This window comes from Schistocerca piceifrons, chromosome 1 (genome assembly GCF_021461385.2).
Source record: "Schistocerca piceifrons isolate TAMUIC-IGC-003096 chromosome 1, iqSchPice1.1, whole genome shotgun sequence".
Classification (NCBI taxonomy): Eukaryota; Metazoa; Arthropoda; class Insecta; order Orthoptera; family Acrididae; genus Schistocerca; species Schistocerca piceifrons.
This window is the reverse complement of record NC_060138.1, coordinates 454,909,725-454,930,772: the sequence shown is the minus strand read 5'-3', so window position 1 is coordinate 454,930,772 and position 21,048 is coordinate 454,909,725. Positions and strand designations below refer to the sequence as shown.

At 36.8% G+C, this 21,048-nt stretch overlaps 1 protein-coding gene across 1 annotated transcript in view; it reads left to right on the top strand.

Moving 5' to 3' along the window:
• Positions 1-21,048, top strand: part of LOC124712423 (mutS protein homolog 4-like) — a 287,464-nt gene that overhangs the window by 243,475 nt on the left and 22,941 nt on the right. The window contains exon 15 of the mRNA XM_047242719.1: positions 15,393-15,601. Within this exon, the coding sequence (XP_047098675.1) occupies positions 15,393-15,601 (209 nt within the window). The remainder of the gene's footprint in view (positions 1-15,392; positions 15,602-21,048) is intronic.

Genomic DNA, 21,048 nt, shown 5'->3' with positions numbered 1-21,048 from the left:
ATGAATATTACTGATTTCCAGGCTTCTTCAACCTGGTTAAAGAGATTCAGTTAATATACAGAAAAGAAAGTCACAAAACTACAAAGTTTACCTTATATAAATGCATAGAGGATACCTCATTAACAGGTAATACTATAGAGAAATTGGTAGCTAATGTGAAGATGAAGCTTCTTGTTATCCCATAAAAGCTGCATATAACACCAATCAGTCAGGTTTCCTGCAGACAATTTATCATTTTGAGAAAAAAAAGACAGTCACTTGTGCAGTCGAATGCTATTACACATTCGTATACACCAATGTCAGTGATTCTTATCAGTGGATTACTGTTTATGCATCTTTATCTCTGTATTCAGGAACATTAAGGCAAATCAGGGCCAAAAATGAAAGAAAAAAAAAAGAAACAGGACTGTTTATTTCCAAAAGTCTTGTAATGGATTAGCAAAATCTGGAAAAATGAGAGAGAATAATTTTCAGTGTTACAGCTAAAACGTCTTCTTACCATTTGCAGAAAATAATTCATTGCTTTTGTTGGACTTTTGGCCTGGATATAATGACACCTTTTTAGGAGGATGACAAAAAAATGAAATGATCATGTGGCATTGTTGGCCGGGAGGCCCCATCTGGTGAATTTCGAATGCCCTGTGCAAGTATTATTTCAGGTAATGCCATGTTGAGCAACTTGCGCATCAGTGGTGATAAGATGATAATGAGGACAACACAGCACTCATTCCAAGGGAGGACAAAATCTCCAACCTGGCCTATAATTCGGATTCCACCTGGAACTAATAGAGTAATTTGGCCTCTTGTTAAATAAAAAAATTCATCATTGTGCAGCACTTTCCATAAAATTGTCGGGCAATATAATTTCCAGTTTCTCTTTGTTGTTTCAGGTTTATCAGCCAATCCAGTAAATAAATAAAACTAATAATTTCTGTGAAATGCCTGAATGGAACAATTATTTTTATCAGGTGTGCTTGGTGTGAGGAAAATGTTTGTTTTCGTCATCCAATAGACACTTTGCATTTTTGTGAAAACTATGGTGAACAAGCAAAGTACTCTTTCATTGTTAGCAAAATATACATTATTCAAAAATTATCATAAGAACTGTGTCACAGGAATTGTTATAAAATCTTTAATGTCAACAAATTAAAGTCCCAAACAATGGAAGTTTCTGTAATGTAACATCATACACTGTCTTAATTTTCTTTCCTCTGATAGACACTTTTTTGTAACAATTTCATCTACATCAATTTAACTGCCATTGAGAACTGCATGTTATTCAGAAAATTAATGAGTTAATGTATCTTTGGTATAGTTTAGGTGCTTAAAATTCACATGTATGCACTTCGGATTTCGCGCTACGTGGTGCTACGTCCTCTTGTCATGACTGGGTCTGCTTATTCACTGATTTGCACACTAGGCCTGTACAAACGACTGTCATAAGTACTTCTTCATGTGGCAACAATTAGTAATTTTAACATTTTTTTGAAAATACTTGCAATGTGCCTCAGCAGCTAAAATTTCGGCAGTTCATTTCCTTAAGTGTATTATTCCTGCATGAAAAATTTCAGTTTAGGTTCTGACATGTCAAATTGGACCAATCCCATTCCCATTCATCATGAGATGCATTACATAGTTTCCAAAACAAAACTCTGTCTCAATCTGTCTGAAAATTCACAGAGATTCTGGTCGCAAGTGAAGAATATCAGCAGCAATTCAAAATCAATACCTTCACTGCATGGTAGCAGTACTAATGTTACTGATGACAGCACCACTAAAGGGAAGCTACTAAGCATGGTTTTCCATAATTCTTTCATCAGAGGAGATGCAATAAATGCTATAATATTTAATCAAGAACTGCTGCCCACGTGAATAAGTTGGAGATAGATACCCTCAGTGTAAAGAAGCAACTTAGCCACTTATTAAAAGAAAGTTTGCCATTCCAGACTGTAACTGGTTAGATTACTTCAGGAGTTTGCTGACAAAGTAGCTCAATTTTTAGCAATCATGTATAATTGGTCTCATGACAAAAGATCTGTACCTGAAGACTGGGAAGTTGCACAGGTCACACCACTCACTAAAAAGGAAACAAAAGTAATCCAAAGAATTATAGACCCATATCATTGGCATCAATCTGAAGGATTTTGGAACATATGCTGTGTTCAGCATTATGAAGTACCTCAGAGAAAACTACCTATTGACAAGTAACCAGCACTTTTTCGGAAAATATTCTTCTTGTGGAATATAACTAGATCTTTATTCATACAAAGTGATGAGTGCAGTGACAGGAGACCTCATATTCATCCCATATTTCTTAATTTACAGAAGGCTTTTGACATGGATCCTCACAAACAATTTGTAATCAAATTGTGTGCTTATGGGGTATCATCTCATATGTATGACTTGCGAAAGCAAAGAGAGCTTCACTCCAAGTTTAAACGCAGCCAAAACCTCTCAGACAAACAAAAGCTAAATGATGTCAAAGTTAGCGTAAGGAGGGCTATGCGTGAAGCGTTCAGTGGATTCGAAAGTAAAATTCTATGTACCGACTTGACAAAAAATCCTAGGAAGTTCCGGTCTTACGACAAAAAATCCTAGGAAGTTCCGGTCTTACGTTAAATCAGTAAGTGGCTCGAAACAGCATATCCAGACACTCCGGGATGATGATGGCATTGAAACAGAGGATGACAAGCGTAAAGCTGAAATACTAAACACCTTTTTCCAAAGCTGTTTCACAGAGGAAGACCACACTGCAGTTCCTTCTCTAAATCCTCGCACAAACGAAAAAATGGCTGACATCGAAATAAGTGTCCAAGGAATAGAAAAGCAACTGGAATCACTCAACAGAGGAAAGTCCACTGGACCTGACGGGATACCAATTCGATTCTACAAAAAGTACGAGAAAGAACTTGCCCCCCTTCTAACAGCCGTGTACCGCAAGTCTCTAGAGGAACGGAAAGTTCCAAATGATTGGAAAAGAGCACAGGTAGTCCCAGTCTTCAAGAAGGGTCATTGAGCAGATGCGCAAAACTATAGACCTATATCTCTGACGTCGATCTGTTGTAGAATTTTAGAACATGTTTTTTGCTCGAGTATCATGTCGTTTTTGGAAACCCAGAATCTACTCTGTAGGAAGCAACATGGATTCTGGAAACAGCAATCATGTGAGACCCAACTCACTTTATTTGTTTATGAGACCCAGAAAATATTAGATACAGGCTCCCAGGTAGATGCTATTTTCCTTGACTTCCGGAAGGCGTTCGATACAGTTCCGCACTGTCACCTGATAAACAAAGAAAGAGCCTACGGAATATCAGACCAGCTGTGTGGCTGGATTGAAGAGTTTTTAGCAAACAGAACACAGCATGTTGTTATCAATGGAGAGGCAGCTACAGACGTTAAAGTAACCTCTGGTGTGCCACAGGGGAGTGTTATGGGACCATTGATTTTCACAATATATATAAATGACCTAGTAGATAGTGTCGGAAGTTCCTTGCGGCTTTTTGCAGATGATGCTGTAGTATACAGAGAAGTTGCAGCATTAGAAAATTGTAGCGAAATGCAGGAAGATCTGCAGCGGATAGGTGCTTGGTGCAGGGAGTGGCAACTGACCCTTAACATAGACAAATGTAATGTATTGCGAATACATAGAAAGAAGGATCCTTTATTGTATGATTATATGATATCGGAACAAACACTGGTAGCAGTTACTTCTGTAAAATATCTGGGAGTATGCGTGCGGAACGATTTGAAGTGGAATGATCATATAAAATTAATTGTTGGTAAGGCGGGTACCAGGTTGAGATTCATTGGGAGAGTCCTTAGAAAATGTGGTCCATCAACAAAGGAGGTGGCTTACAAAACACTCGTTCGACCTACCGTATTTACGCGAATCCAAGCCGGACTTTTTTCCAGTTTTTGTAATCCAAAAAACCGCCTGCGGCTTAGAATCGAGTGCAAAGCAAGCGGAAGTTCTGAAAAATGTTGGTGGGTGCCGCCACAACTAACTTCTGCCGTCGAGTATATGTAGCACTACACAGGCATGCTTTGTAGGCACAAAGATAAATAATGGCACCAAAACCTCTGCGTCAGTAAATAAATTTATATAAAAAAAGGTGGAAGACGAGCTTTTTTCCTCTGCCCCAAGTTTCGACCACTGCATTTTGGTACATTATCCAACGAAGTAAATACAAATTCCATATTGTACATCTTCGAATGCAGCAGCATTTCAATGTACTACGAAAATCTGACTGCCAAGACTGTTTGGGATGTTTGTCAATTTGGCCAACACTATGTTCTGAATTTTTTCCTACCTGTGAGAAGAGATGGTTGCTAATAGGAACTTTTATGAATTGTGAATCACATGCAGTATTTTCTTCACTATAAGAATAATACGAATATAAGAATTTTGCCATGTATTGTTTCGTGTTTGCTGCTATCTCATTTAAATCCTGTCTGCCTAATAAACTACGAAACTAGAGTGAGACAACAGCAAACGCGGAAGAATATACATATCATGTCATGTTTATATTCGCATTATTCTTATGCCTAATAGCGATACAGTCCGAAATGAAGCACGGCAATTGACTAGAGTTTTAAATCTAAGATGACTCTGATTTCTGTGCAGAATGTTATGAACTAAAGAGGTGCCAGCAAAGATTTTCAAATGGAGAAAAATTTTCGCTAAACTTTCGTTCAGAACATCATCTATCATACGCAGTCTATTATTTGGTTCTTGTGGATCATTATCAAAGAAAGCAGTAGTGTAAGTAACAACAAACAGCAGTCTCTTGCCATTGTTTTGCTAATGATATGATTCCTCTCTTTTTTTTTTTTATTGTAAGCGGTGATAGCGCGCACAAAAGCAAGCCATGCCGCGAGCGGCGAAAGGCCATAAATGCGCCCTATCAGAATGCAACAAACAATGCATGACACAGTACAGTAATGCATTTTCAGCTTAGAGTGACGTAAACACCTATAACAAAGAAAACGGCACTTATCAGATCAAAGAAAAATAAGCAATCAATTCAAACCAGACGAAGCACGTGAAAAAGGAAGGGTACCCGTATAAATATGGACGGAGCGCCTGACGCATAGCAATGGCTACCTGGTAAACCTTAACTGCTAAGGTTACGACTCGAACCAAACTACTGTAGCTGTATTGTCATTCATTTGACCTAAATTGTGTCTCATATTACAATAGACCAACTTTGTTTTGATTTGGAGATGGCCTAAAACTTTTCTCTCCCCTTGAATTTCGAGTCTCAAATTTCAGGTGCGGCTTAGATTCGGGAAAATTTTTTTTCCTTGATTTCGAGTCTCATTTTTGAGGTGCGGCTTAGATTCGAGTAAATACGGTATACTTGAGTATTGCTCATCATTGTGGGATCCGTACCAGATTGGGTTGACGGAGGAGATAGAGAAGATCCAAAGGAGAGCGGCGTGTTTCATCACAGGGTTATTTGGTAACCGTGATAGCGTTACGGAGATGTTTAGCAAACTCAAGTGGCAGACTCTACAAGAGAGGTGCTCTGCATAGCGGTGTAGCTTGCTCGCCAGGTTTTGAGAGGGTGCGTTTCTAGATGAGGTATCGAATATATTGCTTCCCCCTACTTATACCTCCCGAGGAGATCACGAATGTAAAATTAGAGAATTTTGAGCGCGCACAGAGACTTTCAAACAGTCGTTCTTCCCACGAACCATACGCGACTGGAACAGAAAAGGGAGGTAATGACAGTGGCACGTAAAGTGCCCTCCGCCATACACCGTTGGGTTGCTTGCGGAGTATGAATGTAGATGTAGATATGTGATTTCCTGTCATAAAAGTCATGGTTCATAGTAACTTCTCTTCTTAACATGTATAAATCATTTAGGAGACAATCAGAATACCCATCTTAGATTGCTTGCAGTGACATTATCAGAAAATGAAAATGAATTGCTAAATTATTTAGACAAGACACCTTCATGGTGTGAAAATGCCCATTGACCTCGAATAATAAAATGTGTAAAGTCTTCCATGTGAATACTGAGAAAAATCCATTAACTTTCAGTTACATGATAAATGAAACATTTTTAGAAGTTGTTGATTCAACTACATACAAAGGGACTGCAATTGTGAACTGCTTAAATTAGAACTATCACAGAAAATGCTGAGGGGAAGGCAGACCAGAGGAGGGGAAGGCAAACCAAACACTATATTTTATTAGTAGAACAATTAAAATGAGCAACAGATGTAGCAGAGAGCCAACCTACACTACACTTGTCCATCCTCTTCTGGAGTGTCGCTGTGCAATGTGGGATTCTTACCAGATATGATGAATTAGGTTGCAGTCGTCAAAACAAAGGAGTTTTTCATGTGCTGAGGTTTTATCATGAGATTTCAATCAACAATATTTTGTTGACTTCCACCTGCATGGAAAGAAATTACCCTAATGATAAAATAAGAGAAATCAGAGTTTGCATGGAAAGATTTAGGTGTTTTCATTTTTCCCACATGCTATTCAAGAGTAGAACAGCGGAGAAAAGTCTGAAAGTGTTTGTGATGGTGCAATACACAAAATGAGAGGATGGCAACCACTCATCTAGAGCGGACTAATGCATGGAATGCACCAATCCCTTATAGATGAGCCGTTGTCTTCTCATATTTTATGTACTGCATAGTAATTATGTAGATGTACCAGATTAAGAACACAAATCTTGTAACAAAAAGCTGTGACAGCTGGAAAATTGGATGGCCAAACAATCATCCCAACCTCATAAAAATGCCAGCTGGATGAAAGGGACATAAATTAAACCTCTCAGATACCTCTCATATTCTGAAAGATACAGTCAAGTACCTTTGGGTGCACTTATACAGATACCTGAACTGGCACACCCATCTACTCCATATCCTCCACAAAGCCCTATTACAGCAAAACTTTATAAGCAAGGCTACTTCCACTGGTGCTTACAATCACATCTGCTTCATAAATTTGAGCATACACACACACCCATGAACAAGCAGCAACAATTATTACCACAGCACATGAGTTGAAATACCACAAATGCAACTGGTTAAACTTTGAATGATATATGGGTGACACACCTTCCAAAATGAGGAAAATATGGAAGACATCATAATAGACATGTCAAAGACACTCCGAACACAAATACATATACTCTGCACACACTGTTGCACAAAGCACATTACACATATACACCAAAATGAAAAAATAATATGTAAAATAAGCGAAAGGCAATCACTTACCTATGGAGGATTGATGCATGGTGCACAGAAGCACATAATAGAAAAAAATTAACACTAGCTTTTGAGCTCTTGCTGTTTTTCTTGTATGAGTATCCACACACACAAAACCACAAAGACACCTAAACACCCACACTCACAGTAGCAGTGAACGCTACTGTGAACATGGGCATTTGCTTGTGAGTGTGTGTGTGTGTGTGTGTGTGTGTGTGTGTGTGTGTGTGTGTGTGTGTGTGTGTGTTTGTGTGTGCACGCACGCACTTGCAAAAAGCACACCACACACAGCAGTTTCATCCCATGAACTTAGCAAGGAAACTATCCTGTGGCAAGGAAACAATACTTCTTTGAAAAAACAGACCAAAATGCAAGCCCATCTTGACAACTTAAGGAATTTGCAATTCCAAACAAACAACAGACAAAAAAATATGATGCCACTAGATGCAGAACTAGAACAGAAAGCAAAACACACACACCCGCACACACACAAATGAAAATTAACAGAACAAGCAGAATTGTTGCTTCACAGAAATGCAGATGCAGGGTCAGCACGATACCGTACAACCTGTAACATGCTATGAAAACCCTCCTCCAGCAATCTTCTGTCAACATCTCTCTACTAACCATCAAACCATTGCACCCATTAATTAAAAGACAACAAGCAAAACTTCACTATGTGTTGGAAACTGCTTTATGTTTAAGAGTTTTAATTCAATTAACTAAATCACAATCATTTGTTACTCACTATACTTTAGTATTTTCTGTTTTAGATACACTTTAGTTCATCAGTTATTACATTTCCTAACTCATGCTGTTTTCTTTGGTTTTATTTTTTGTTTTTGTTTAACTTTTGTTTTACTTTGTTTTGGCTGCTAGTTTGTTTTATCAACCATATCATTTTTATTCACTTAAGTTTTCTTTTGGAAACTGGATTTTTTTGCTATTAAGTCAACCATACAAAAGCAACTTATTTCAATTATACTTAAAATAAACAAATAAAATAAACTTAAAATCTAAAAATCTTTGAGCTACAAATGGCCATTTCAAATAAAAAAACTAAGATAAGTAAACCTTACACTTAGAGTTCATATTTATGATCACTGTTGTTACCTCTTTCTTCGAATAATGTTTAATGTACAATCACTTGCAAACATGCACTATGGTCACAAGGATGTGGAATGCATCAGGTTTGCATTATTATATAGATACAATAAACAGTCTACAGTAAAATAATGTACATTACTGAGAATATCTTAAGATACAAAAAGAAAAGTATATCTATACGTTGGCCATCATATACCACGAAGACAAATAATGGCTAGCACATTAGACATTGAAAGTCTCAAAACTTAAATACAAATGACAATACTAGTTTATAAAAACAATCACTGGTTAATCTTCATCTATTAATCTTCATCTACTCACCAAGAGAGTAAAATGACTTATCCATAAGATATTTTCTAAATTTAAATGCAGGAAGGTCATTAATGTGGACTTTAATATCTGGTAGAAAGGAACTGAAAACTTTTCTGGCAGAGTAGTTAACACCTTTCTGTGCAAGACTTCAATGTTTTAGATCCATTTGTACATATTTTTAGATTTTGTAATAGCATTCATATCACCAAAAGGCGTAATTACATGTAGAGGATAAGTTGCCACTCTGAGTCTCTTTTGAAGGTGTAGAATACGCTTGGACCAATTTAATTTGCCATCAATTAGTTTGCAAGGAAGCTTCACAGATTCACAAGGTAATATATTTTGGTTATCGCAGTTCAAGTCGATTATTTCATTTTCTTGTCGAGCTGCATGAAACTGCATAAATTGAGTTTTTTTAGTATTTAGAGTTAATCCATTCAACTTAACCAATGTAAGATATCTAAAAGTACAGCATTACATCTATTGTCTAGTTCACTGCTTGTTTGCCTGGTTAGCACACTGGACTCTCATTCAGGAGGATGACGGTTCAATCCCACATCCGGCCATCCTTATTTAGGTTTTCCTTCGAAAGGGCACGGCCGACTTCCTTCCCTGATCCAATGAGATCGATGACCTCGCTGTTTGGTCTCCTTCCCCAAACAACCCAACCCAACCCAAACTTGTTTGGCTTTCAAGTCGAATAGTAGTAAATTTGTTTTCCGTGTTTCTACAAAGTGGGAGGTAGAATGGAACAGAATAGAATAGAAACTTTATTGTCACATAACATGTCGTATTCAATCAGATGATTTGGACATAGGTGACTCGTCAGTTTAAAGCTACTTTCTAATTGTAAATATACAGAATAATTACAGGTATTTTGTAATTCGAAGTACCACAAAATGATTTAAAATAATCATGTTGAAAATAAAGTAAAATTAAGAATAAGTATTTACTTAAAGTACTTTTTTAGCATGACAGAATAAAATGTAACATCAGGAACAGTTATTTGTGATAGTCAGTCACAAATTCTTCTACACTATAATAATATTTACTTACTAGGTATTTTTTAAAATGATATCCATATTCTTCTGGTTCATAATTTTTAAATTTTTCGTGAACTTTATATCCCAGCCTCATATCCATATAGTAAGTTTTCTTCTCCAGCAGTTTTAGCCTATGAGTTGGTAGCTTATACTGATATTTGTTTCTTGTTTCATAATCATGCTTAAACAGTTCCTCAAAACAGTCCTCAAAAAGTTGTGGGTTTTGTTTAGAAAACTTAATTGTCTCATAGATATAGAAGCCAGGAACAGTCATAAGATCAAGGGCCTTGAAAAGAGGTCTGCTTGATTGTCTTTTTTCTGCACCTGCCCTTTTCTGTAGCCTAAAGACTCTCTGTAAGTTTGTTTTCTCTGATCCCCAAAAAATTGTACCGTATCTAATCACAGTTACAAAATATGCATGATATACAACTTTTTTGACTGGTATTTCTATTATACTGCTTATAACATTCATTGCAAATATTAGACTATTTAGACGGTGATACATGGCATCTACATGGCCTGTCCTTGATAAATTCTTGTTCGGCATTACACCTAGAAATTTGATACAGTCTGTGTTGGCAAGGTGATTGTCCTCATGTGGTATTTCTAGTATATCCTGTACAGCTTGTTTTGTGCTAAAGTGAATGATTTGTGTTTTTCTTAGATTTAATTTCAGACCATTATTTCTCACCCAGGCCTTAATTTGTGCCAGAGGCTGCTGAAGGTGACTAATTAAATTTTCACTTTTCTTGCAACAGACTATTGCTGTAGAGTTGTATGCATGAAAAACAGTGTCTGAATTTATGTTAGTTGACAGGTCATTTATATAATACAAGAACAATATTGGCCCAAAGACAGATCTTTGTGGCACACCTTGTTCTGTCTTTTTCCAACTTGAAAAGAATGTCTTACCCGTTTCTTCTATTACTATTCTTTGTTTCCTGTTCAATAGGTAAGATGACATCCATCTCATCGAATTTTCACTAAAACCATATGCTTACAGCTTGCGAAGTAGTAGTTTGTGATCTACTGTGTCAAAGGCTCTACTTAGGTCACAAAAGATGCCCAATACATTCATATTTTTATTTAGATTACTACTAATTTTTGTAATAATGGCTTGCACAGTGCAGTGCCCTCTTTGGAAACCATGCTGATTGTTCTGGATAATATTATATAGCTCATTATAATTAACTATCTGGTTAATGCGGCTCTTTCAAATGTTTTGGAAAATATTGATAACAATGAGATTGGTCGATAATTGCTAACTTCATCGTGTCTGCCTTTTTTTTAAATGGGTTGTATTTCAGCATACTTCAGTCTATTGGGAAAACATCCGTCCTCGAAAGATTGATTCATTATAAGGGACAGAGGATGTGCAATACTATGGGTGATTGCCTTTATTATTTTTGAAGGAATTTCATCCCAGCCTACAGAATTTAAATTCATCAAGGACTTTATGATATCAGCTACTTCAGAATAGGATATACAGATCAATTTAAATTTAGTGGGGTTACATAAACTGGAAACAGGGTACACATTTGGCAATGTAAGTTCATCAGTTTTACATGAATTTATGAAGGGGCTGGTCGTTGATGAAGATAAGAAACAGTAAAGGTCTTGCTACTGCATATTTTTTAAGATGCCATCAGTACTCTCAAGTACCACCTTCTGCTTTCTGCTGTGTAGATATGACCCAATCCACCACCCAGTCCACCTCCTGGTTGCTACCATTCAAACCATAAAAATTAGATTTCCCTAAGAATATGTTGTGTTCTACACAGTCAACAGCTTTTGACAAGTCACCGAAAATTCCAATAGATGACATTGTGTTATTCATTGACTCAAGAATTTCATCTGTTACAGATAAAATAGCTAAGTATGATGACCTGTTTTTTTGAAAGCTAAACTGGTTTTTGTTGAGGGTGTTGTGAGTATTGAAGTGGTCTACAATTCTTTTACACACCAATTTCTCTAATATTTTTGAGAAGCAATGTAGCAGAGATATTGGACAGTAGTTGGATACATTAGATTCAACGCCTTTATTAAAAAGTGGTTTTGCTATAGCAAACTTACAACACCTTGCTGCATTGAAAATGTGATGCAGTTAAACAGAGAGCCGACTCGTGGTGATAACATATTAGACCTCCTGGTGACAAACAGATCCGAACTATTTGAAACAGTTAATGCAGAACAGGGAATCAGCGATCATAAAGCGGTTACTGCATCGATGATTTCAGCCGTAAATAGAAATATTAAAAAACGTAGGAAGATTTTTCTGTTTAGCAAAAGTGACAAAAAGGAGATTACAGAGTACCTGACAGCTCAACACAAAAGTTTTGTCTCAAGTACAGATAGTGTTGAGGATCAGTGGACAAAGTTCAGAACCATCGTACAATATGCAGTAGATGAGTATGTGCCAAGCAAGATCGTAAGAGATGGAAAAGAGCCACTGTGGTACAACAACCGAGTTAGAAAACTGCTGCGGAAGCAAAGGGAACTTCACAGCAAACATAAACATAGCCAAAGCCTTGCAGACAAAAAAAATTATGCGAAGTGAAATGTAGTGTGATGAGGGCTATGCGAGAGGTGTTCAATGAATTCGAAGTAAAGTTCTATGTACTGACTTGGCAGAAAATCCTAAGAAATTTTGGTCTTATGTCAAAGTGGTAGGTGGATCAAAACAAAATGTCCAGACACCCGGTGACCAAAATGGTACTGAAACAGAGGATGACAGACTAAAGGCCGAATTACTAAATGTCTTTTTCCAAAGCTGTTTCACAGAGGAAGACTGCACTGTAGTTCCTACTCTAGATTGTCGTACAAATGACAAAATGGTAGATATCGAAATAGACGACAGAGGGATAGAGAAACAATTAAAATCGCTCAAAAGAGGAAAGGCCGCTGGACCTGATGGGATACCAGTTCGATTTTACACACAGTACACGAAGGAACTTGCGCCCCTTCTTGCAGCGGTGTATCGTGGGTCTCTAGAAGAGCGTAGCGTTCCAAAGGATTGGAAAAGGGCACAGGTCATCCCCGTTTTCAAGAAGGGACGTCGAACAGATGTGCAAAACTATAGACCTATAACTCTAATGTCGATCAGTTGTAGAATTTTGGAACACGTATTATGTTCGAGTATAATGACTTTTCTGGAGACTAGAAATCTACTCTGTAGGGTTTCGAAAAAGACGGTCGTGTGAAACCCAGCTCACGCTATTCGTCCACAAGACTCAGAGGGCCATAGACACGGGTTCACAGGTAGATGCCGTGTTTCTTGACTTCCGCAAGGCGTTCAATACAGTTCCCCACAGTCGTTTAATGAACTAAGTAAGAGCATATGGACTATCAGACCAATTGTGTGATTGGATTGAAGAGTTCCTAGATAACGGAACGCAGCATGTCATTCTCAATGGAGAGAAGTCTTCCGAAGTAAGAGTGATTTCAGGTGTGCCGCAGGGGAGTGTCATAGGACCGTTGCTATTCACAATATACATAAATGACCTTGTGGATGACATCGGAAGTTCACTGAGGCTTTTTGCGGATGATGCTGTGGTGTATCGAGAGGTTGTAACAATGGAAAATTGTACTGAAATGCAGGAGGGTCTGCAGCGAATTGACGCATGGTGCAGGGACTGGCAATTGAATCACAATGTAGAGAAGTGTAATGTGCTGCGAATACATAGAAAGATAGAGCCCTTATCATTTAGCTGCAAAATAGCAGGTCAGCAACGGGAAGCGGTTAATTCCATAAATTATCTGGGAGTATGCATTAGGAGTGATTTAAAATGGAATGATCATATAAAGTTGATCGTTGGTAAAGCAGATGCCAGATGAGATTCATTGAAAGAATCCTAAGGAAATGCAATCCGAAAACAAAGGAAGTAGGTTACAGTACGCTTGTTCGCCCACTGCTTGAATACTGCTCAGCAGTGTGGGATCCGTACCAGATAGGGTTGATAGAAGAGATAGAGAAGATCCAACGGAGAGCAGCGTGCTTCATTACAGGATCATTTTGTAATCGCGAAAGCGTTATGGAGATGATAGATAAACTCCAGTGGAAGACTCTGCAGGAGAGACACTCAGTAGCTCGGTACGGGCTTTTGTTAAAGTTTCGAGAACATACCTTCACCAAAGAGTCAAGCAGTATATTGCTCCCTCCTACGTATACCTCGCGAAGAGACCATGAGGATAAAATCAGAGAGATTAGAGCCCACACAGAGGCATACCGACAATCCTTCTTTCCACGAACAATACGAGACTGGAATAGAAGGGAGAACCGATAGTGGTACTCAAGGTACCCTCCGCCACACACCGTCAGGTGGCTTGCGGAGTATGGATGTAGATGTAGATGTAGATGTAGACTTGACATGTATACTGTAACTACTACAGTGCTTTATAATTTTGGGTGAAATGTTGTCAATACCAATGGTATTTTTATTTTTTAAGGCCTTGATTATATTTTTACCTTCACTGATACTGAAGGCGCTATACAAATTGAGATACATAAGTTTGGGTCACCTCGTTGTAATAGATTAATTGCCATATTTAATGAGCCCTTACAGCCCACATGTTCTGCTGCAGTTGAGAAGTGATTGTTAAACATGTTAAAAATCATTACAGGATTATGTATCACCTTGTTATTATTGCTTATCTCTATGATATATTCAGTCTTATTGTTCTTTCCACGCTCTCTCTTTTTGATATTCCAAATTGATTTTATGTTGTCCTAGGAGTTATCAATTTCAGATTTAATATATAAGCTTCTGGATCTATTGATCACTCTTTCTAAAACTTTGCAGTACTGTTTATAATAGGATCTTCCAAGGGGTTGTTTGGTATTCTTAATAAGGCATGTAATTTTCTCTTAGTTCTGTAAGAAATTTTAATTCCTTTGCCAATCCTTGGTTTCCAGGAAGAAATCTTATTATTCTTCCTCACAATTCTTTCTGGAAAAGTCATTTCAAATATATAAATGAATTCTTTTAAGAAAATATTAGATTTGTCATTTACATTAGTTACCATATACATTGAATCCCAATCAACCTGTGACAAATGGCAATTAAAGGCAGCAAGAGTTTCACTGTTTATGCATCTAAAAGAGTAATAGATGTGGGAAACTTTGTTACACACATTGATGTTGTTGACCTTAAGCAGTTGGCCATCATGATCAGAAAGACCATCTATGACTTTACTTATACTTGCACTGTTTCTTCTATTCTTGTCAACATATATATTGTCTATAAAACTTTTGCAATTTTCTGTAACTCTCATGGGGAAGTTAACCATATCAGCCAAGTTGTAAGAATTCATTAAATTCTCAAGATCAGTCTTACAAGTGTTATTAGTTAAGAAGTTAACACTGAAGTCCCCTGTAACTATCACATTTCTGGTTTTGGAAAAAAAAAATTTGCCAAAAGAGATTCTAATTTATTTCTCATGTGTTTTTATGTTAGCATACAAGTGATTCACAGTACAAGCCTAACAATTATACATATAGAAGGAGGGGTGTGCTATAAAATTGAAAATGTATACCTGGTCATAGTGCGATTTTGATACTCATGTAAAAATGACAGAACTTCGATTGGTATAATGTTACAAAATGTCATGCACAGAACTGAAATTTAACTTTAGTCAGATGGCTGGGTTGTCGTATGTCCATTTTAGTAAAACAATGTAATTCTTGGTTGTTACAGGTGAAAGAGGTACAATGCATTCTTCAAACAATGACAGATTCATCTTTGGTTGTAATGGATGAACTATGTCGAGGCACATCATGCGAAGAGGGCACTGCTATGGCATGGGCATTGTGTGAAGATTTTCTGCGTACAAAAACATTTGCTTTTCTGACAACACACTTTATGTTTCTTACTAATCTTGAAAAAACACATACCAATGTTGTGAAGTAAGTGAGAATATAACATTATGTTTTATATAGTCAATTTGAAAGTAAAGAATTTTTTAACATGCATTTGTTTACTTCTGGATGCTCAAACTAGGTATGAATAATCAAAGTGAAATCATGAAGAAGGCTGAAAGGTAAGCTAGCAGCTATAAAAATGTTTGATTCGAGGATAACCTTTTCTTAATGCCACTAACTTATCAAATATCCCTACAGTTAAACTTGTTTGACATTCTTTTGTGAAAAATGAAAACGTATCTTTTAGAATTTTGTTCTCTTTCAACATAAAATGAAGACATATATCCAGCTCTTCCCCCCCCCCCCCCAATATTTCCCTTCCTATTTAATGCTTCCCTTTCCAAAACTTAAGACCCATTCATTGTTTTTATGTTCAATTATACATAGCCTTCCATATTTCATACTAGTAAACAGATGTTATGTCTGTTCACATTGGGTTTAAATTTCATTTTGTCCATCTTTTCCAGCTTAAATGCCTTTTTGACATGCCTATGAAAATTGTTTTGAGCATCTGTTTTTTTTATCTGCTTATTCTATAAAAGTACAGGGATACATCAGCAATGAGCTTATCCTCTATTTGGAACCTGCTGGGGCTATGATTAGAAACATTTAGTTGGACATCTAATTTCAATCACATAAAAAGAAACATCAGATCAGTTGAGATACACAGATGGCAACAATGAGGTTAAGAGTACGATAGATGACAATACTGTATTCAGACATACCGACAGAGGGTTAAGAGATACTGTAAGTCTGCTGGCATTCATGTAGATGTGTCTAACAGCTTCAGTGCCCTGGAAGCTGTGGACAACACCATGCAGGTAACCCAAGGCATTAAAAAAAAGTCAAAGTAGGGAAATATGCAAGCCAACACTAATAGTAATCAGAGGACTAAGAATACCAGAGGGGCCCTTCTGCTAAGGATTATTCACTGGAGGGACAGTATACCAACTTTGGATAAAGTATAACATCTAACTACGAGGGCGGTTTGAAAAGTTCTTGGAATCACCGCGAGAGGTCAGTGCGTGTGCAACGAGTTGTTCACGTGATTTTCATTGGACTGTTGCCTGTAAACATATGTTACATCAGTGCTCTTGGAAGAGAGCTGTGGTGGTAAAGTGGCTCTGTTGTTGTTCCCATGTAGTGATTTGCAAAGGTGGAAAAAATCGAGATTCGACCAGTGCTTAAGTACTTCACAAAGTAAAGTATGAAAGCAAAGGACATTAATGCCAATTTCCAGAACACACTGGGGGACTCTGCTCCTTCATATTCAAATGTTGCCAAGTGGAAAAATGAATTTAAATTTGGTCCGGTGAGCTTAGATGATGATCCATGCAGTGGTCGGCCAAGATGTGTCACCTCCATGAATCATTGCAAAAATGCACAAAACGGTCATGGAGGATCACCGATTGAAAGTGTATGAAAGTGATCATGCTTGCCAGATGTCATTTGAAAGAGTTATATATTACATTTTAACTGAAGAATTAGAAGCGAAAAAATTATCTGGAAGATGAGTGCTGCAACTCCTGGTGCTGGATCAAAAACATGTGCTGTCGCCATGGCAGAATTACACAAACTAAGCTATGAATTGTCGCCACACCCAGCTTATTCACCTGATATGACTCTGTCAGCTCCCATCTCTTCCCAAAACTGAAAATTTTTATTGATGGACGAAAATTCACTTCAAATGAAGAACTGATAGCTGGAGTTCACAATTATTTTACAGGCCTGGAGGAAACTCATTTTCAAGATGCGATCAAGGCACTGGAACATTGTTGGACCAAGTGCATTAATCTACAAGGAGACTACACTGAAAAATAAAAAAGGTTTTGGTGATGTAAGTACTATTTTTCTTTTCTGTTTTGAGAACTTTTCAAACCACCCTCGTAGTAATTTTAAATCAAGAACAGGATTCAGAGACATCACATGTGATTTGGACTTTCTAGCAAAATATCTTGGTAAAGAAATTCATTTAGTGATTATTGTGGATGCTGGGAACAAAGGAGGCTATAAGCTCAATTATACCACTAAGGATGATATCAGGCACATTACTTAGAATGATACCCATCAAGTTTCATCAAGAATTGTGAATTGTGTTTTATTCATCTCATGACATACATTTGCAATCCATTTGGTTTGCATACAAGAGACATGTCAAAAATTTAAAAAACAATTACAATGATTTTTACATTAATTAGTAATAGCACTATAATAATTAACAACACTATAAGGATAACACATTGTACCCAGCTCAAATTTCCAATTTGTCCTGCATGAATTCATCTGCTGAGTAATAACACTTCAGTGTCAGTTCCTGATATAGCTTTCTCTTAAGTGAACCTAAATTCATCTGTGTCAATTTGTTCCCTTTTAATTTATTACAAATTTTCATTCACATGTATTGAGGTCCCTTGTCATGCAGACTGAGGCGGTGGGTGGGGAGCTTAAAATTTTCTTTGTTTCGGGTATCATGTGAGTGGACAAAATAGTTTCCATCAAATAATTCATGTCTGGTGTACAAAAATATAATAATCTCATATATGTATAAGGATGGCAGAGTTAATATTTTAAGTTTTCTAAATAATGGTCGACATGGTTCCTTGTGATTTGCAGTTCACATATTTCATATGATTTTTTTCTGTATTTTTAGTATCTGCACTATGTTTGTTGAGTTACCCGAAAAAACAATACCATACGTAATAATGTATGTGAAGTAGCTTGTATATACTACTTTTCATGTGTCCATGTCAGTTGCAGTTGACAATATTTGCATTGCAAATGCAAAGCTGCTCAGTTTGTTTGCCAGGTATTCAATGTGTGCCCGCCAGCTCATATTTTTATCTACACTTAAACCTAAGAATTTGACTGAGTCAACTTCTTCTATACCTTGGTTGTTGTGTACAATTTTAATCTACTCACATTTTGACTATTTGGTTCTGAACTGCATCACGTGAGTCTTAGATAAGTTTAGATTCAACCCATTCAGCTGAAACCAAGTTTCTAAGGTACTGAGGGTACTGATCACAGAGTTTTTTCCGAGTCCTGATCTTTGACTAAGACAGAAGTATCATCTGCGAACAGAACTGATGGGGAGCTGATATTTAATGGTAAGTCATTAACGTAAAAGAGAAATAGGACTGGGCCTAATATGGAGCCTTGTGGAACACCCTGAGATATTTTTTTCCGGTCAGAAAAATAATATGTGCCATTTGAAGAAATGCTAACTCTTTGGTTTCTGTTGGATAAGTAGGATTTGAGCCCTTGTAGAGTACTGCCACTAATGCCATACTTTTCTAGTTTGTAAACAAGCAATGCATGGTTTACAGAAACAAATGCCTTTGTGAGGTTGCAGAAAATTCCTCCCACCTTATTTCTCTTGTCTAATGATGTGCTTATTTTCTCAATGAAGTTGTTTACTGCATCAATGGTGTTTTTACCCTGCTCAAAACCAAATTGATTGTTTAGAATAACAGAATATTTTGCAATGAAGTTTTGGATTTATGCAACAGCAAGTTTTTCAAATATTTTAGATAGGACTGGGAGAATCGAGTTAGGACGATAATTTCCCATGATATCTCTTGATCCCTTCTTGAAGAGTGGTTTGACATCAGCATATTTCAGTACCTCTGGGAAACAGCCCTCTTCAAAACATTGATTTATTATTTGAGCTAGTGGGTTTGCAATTCTGTTGTGCACCACTTTAATACCTTTGGTGGGTATTCCATCCCAACCTGCAGGTTTTTAGTTTCTTAATGTTAGAATAGCATTTTCTACACCCTCCACAGAAACTTTTGAGAATTTTGTAAGGTTTTCAGAGTGTTCGCCTAGGCCAAAGGGATTTACTTTGTTGTGATAATATGTTACATCTACATAAGACTTTGCTACATTTATAAAGAATTCATTAAAGTACTCTGGTATTTGAGTTGGATTTACAATAGTATTTCCTTCAATATCAACTTCTGAAATTTCTTGGTTATAGGTTTTAACACCTAACTCAGATTTAATGACAGACCACACAGCCTTTGTCCCATTTTTATGATTTAAAATTAGCCTGTTATTTGCCACTTGTTTTGCCGTCTTGACAACTCTTTTAAATATGGTTTTATAGAGTCTAACATATTTAAAGAAATCAATATTTTTATTATATTTTAGTTCTCTGTGCAGTTGCCTTTTCCTGACACTGGAAATTTTTATGCCCTGGGTAATCCACTTTACTGTATTTGTTATTTTACTGCTGCAGAGTCTGGGTGGAAATGTTTCATTAAAGTCTACAAGAAGACTGTTTAGGAATTTCTTAAAGTTTTCGTCACTTGAGTTACAACAATCAAAAGGCTATGTTTTATCTCTTAGCTTCTCACTAAATGTTTGCAAGTTTTCTTTGCTATAGTTCCTGCTCATATGGGTTCTCATACGTGAAACGTTCCTATCTGTCTGGTCAATGCATGTTGCTGATTGCCCATTGTCTCTGGTAGATTCAAAGAAATTCAATTTGAAATCATATTTCTTTACTAAATCAGTGAAACATGACACGTGGCTCTATCACATGTGATATCAATATTAAAATCAGCAGCTATTACAACTTTTTTCTTTTTTTCTCTGAAAAGGTCTTCTAGCATAGTTTGAAGCTTAGATAAGAGTAGTTCTGTTGTTGATGTCCCTGGAATTCTGTATATTGAGATTATTATAACATTTGCTAGTGAGTCCACAATTTCTACACAATAGCTCTCATTCTTCATTTAAATAATTCAAACAGTTTCTGGTCTCATAATTTATATCACTATGTAGAAGTATACATGAGCCTCCACATGACTTGTTTCTTCTGCAAAAGCTACTTGCTAATCTGAAGTTCCTTATTTTGTTTAGAATTTTAATTGTGTCTTCAGTAAATCGGTGCTCGTTTAAACAAACAACTTTAATCTTTGCACATTCTGACAGAATGATTTCCAATTCATCTATTTTGGTGCTTTTATTGTTAGAAGCATCGATGTTTAAGCCATTTATATTCCAGTGGATAACATACCTACTTTGACTATCACTTACAGGCTATAGAACATTTCCTGCCAGATAATGGTTTGGTTCTATCTTTCTTAATGCTACACAAGTTTTTTCACCCCCATCACTACTTATAAGTTTCCCTAATTTTTTGTGATCTGGTAAGTATCTACGAACATCTTACTGAATATTTTTGAGCCCAACCTATTCAGATATAGACCATCTTTGGCAAGACACTTTGCACTTAGAAATTTGTTGGGATCAATGAAAACGACTCCTAGTTTATTGCACTGTTCTTTAATATTGCCGTTTAATCTCTTCATATAGCTGTCACTCACCGAGCTTCTGTACACAATGCCATTTATTATTATTCTGGAATTCGGGTAGAGTCTTCTGGCCAGTCGGATAGGCTTCGCGTGTGGTTTACAATTTCTTCCTCA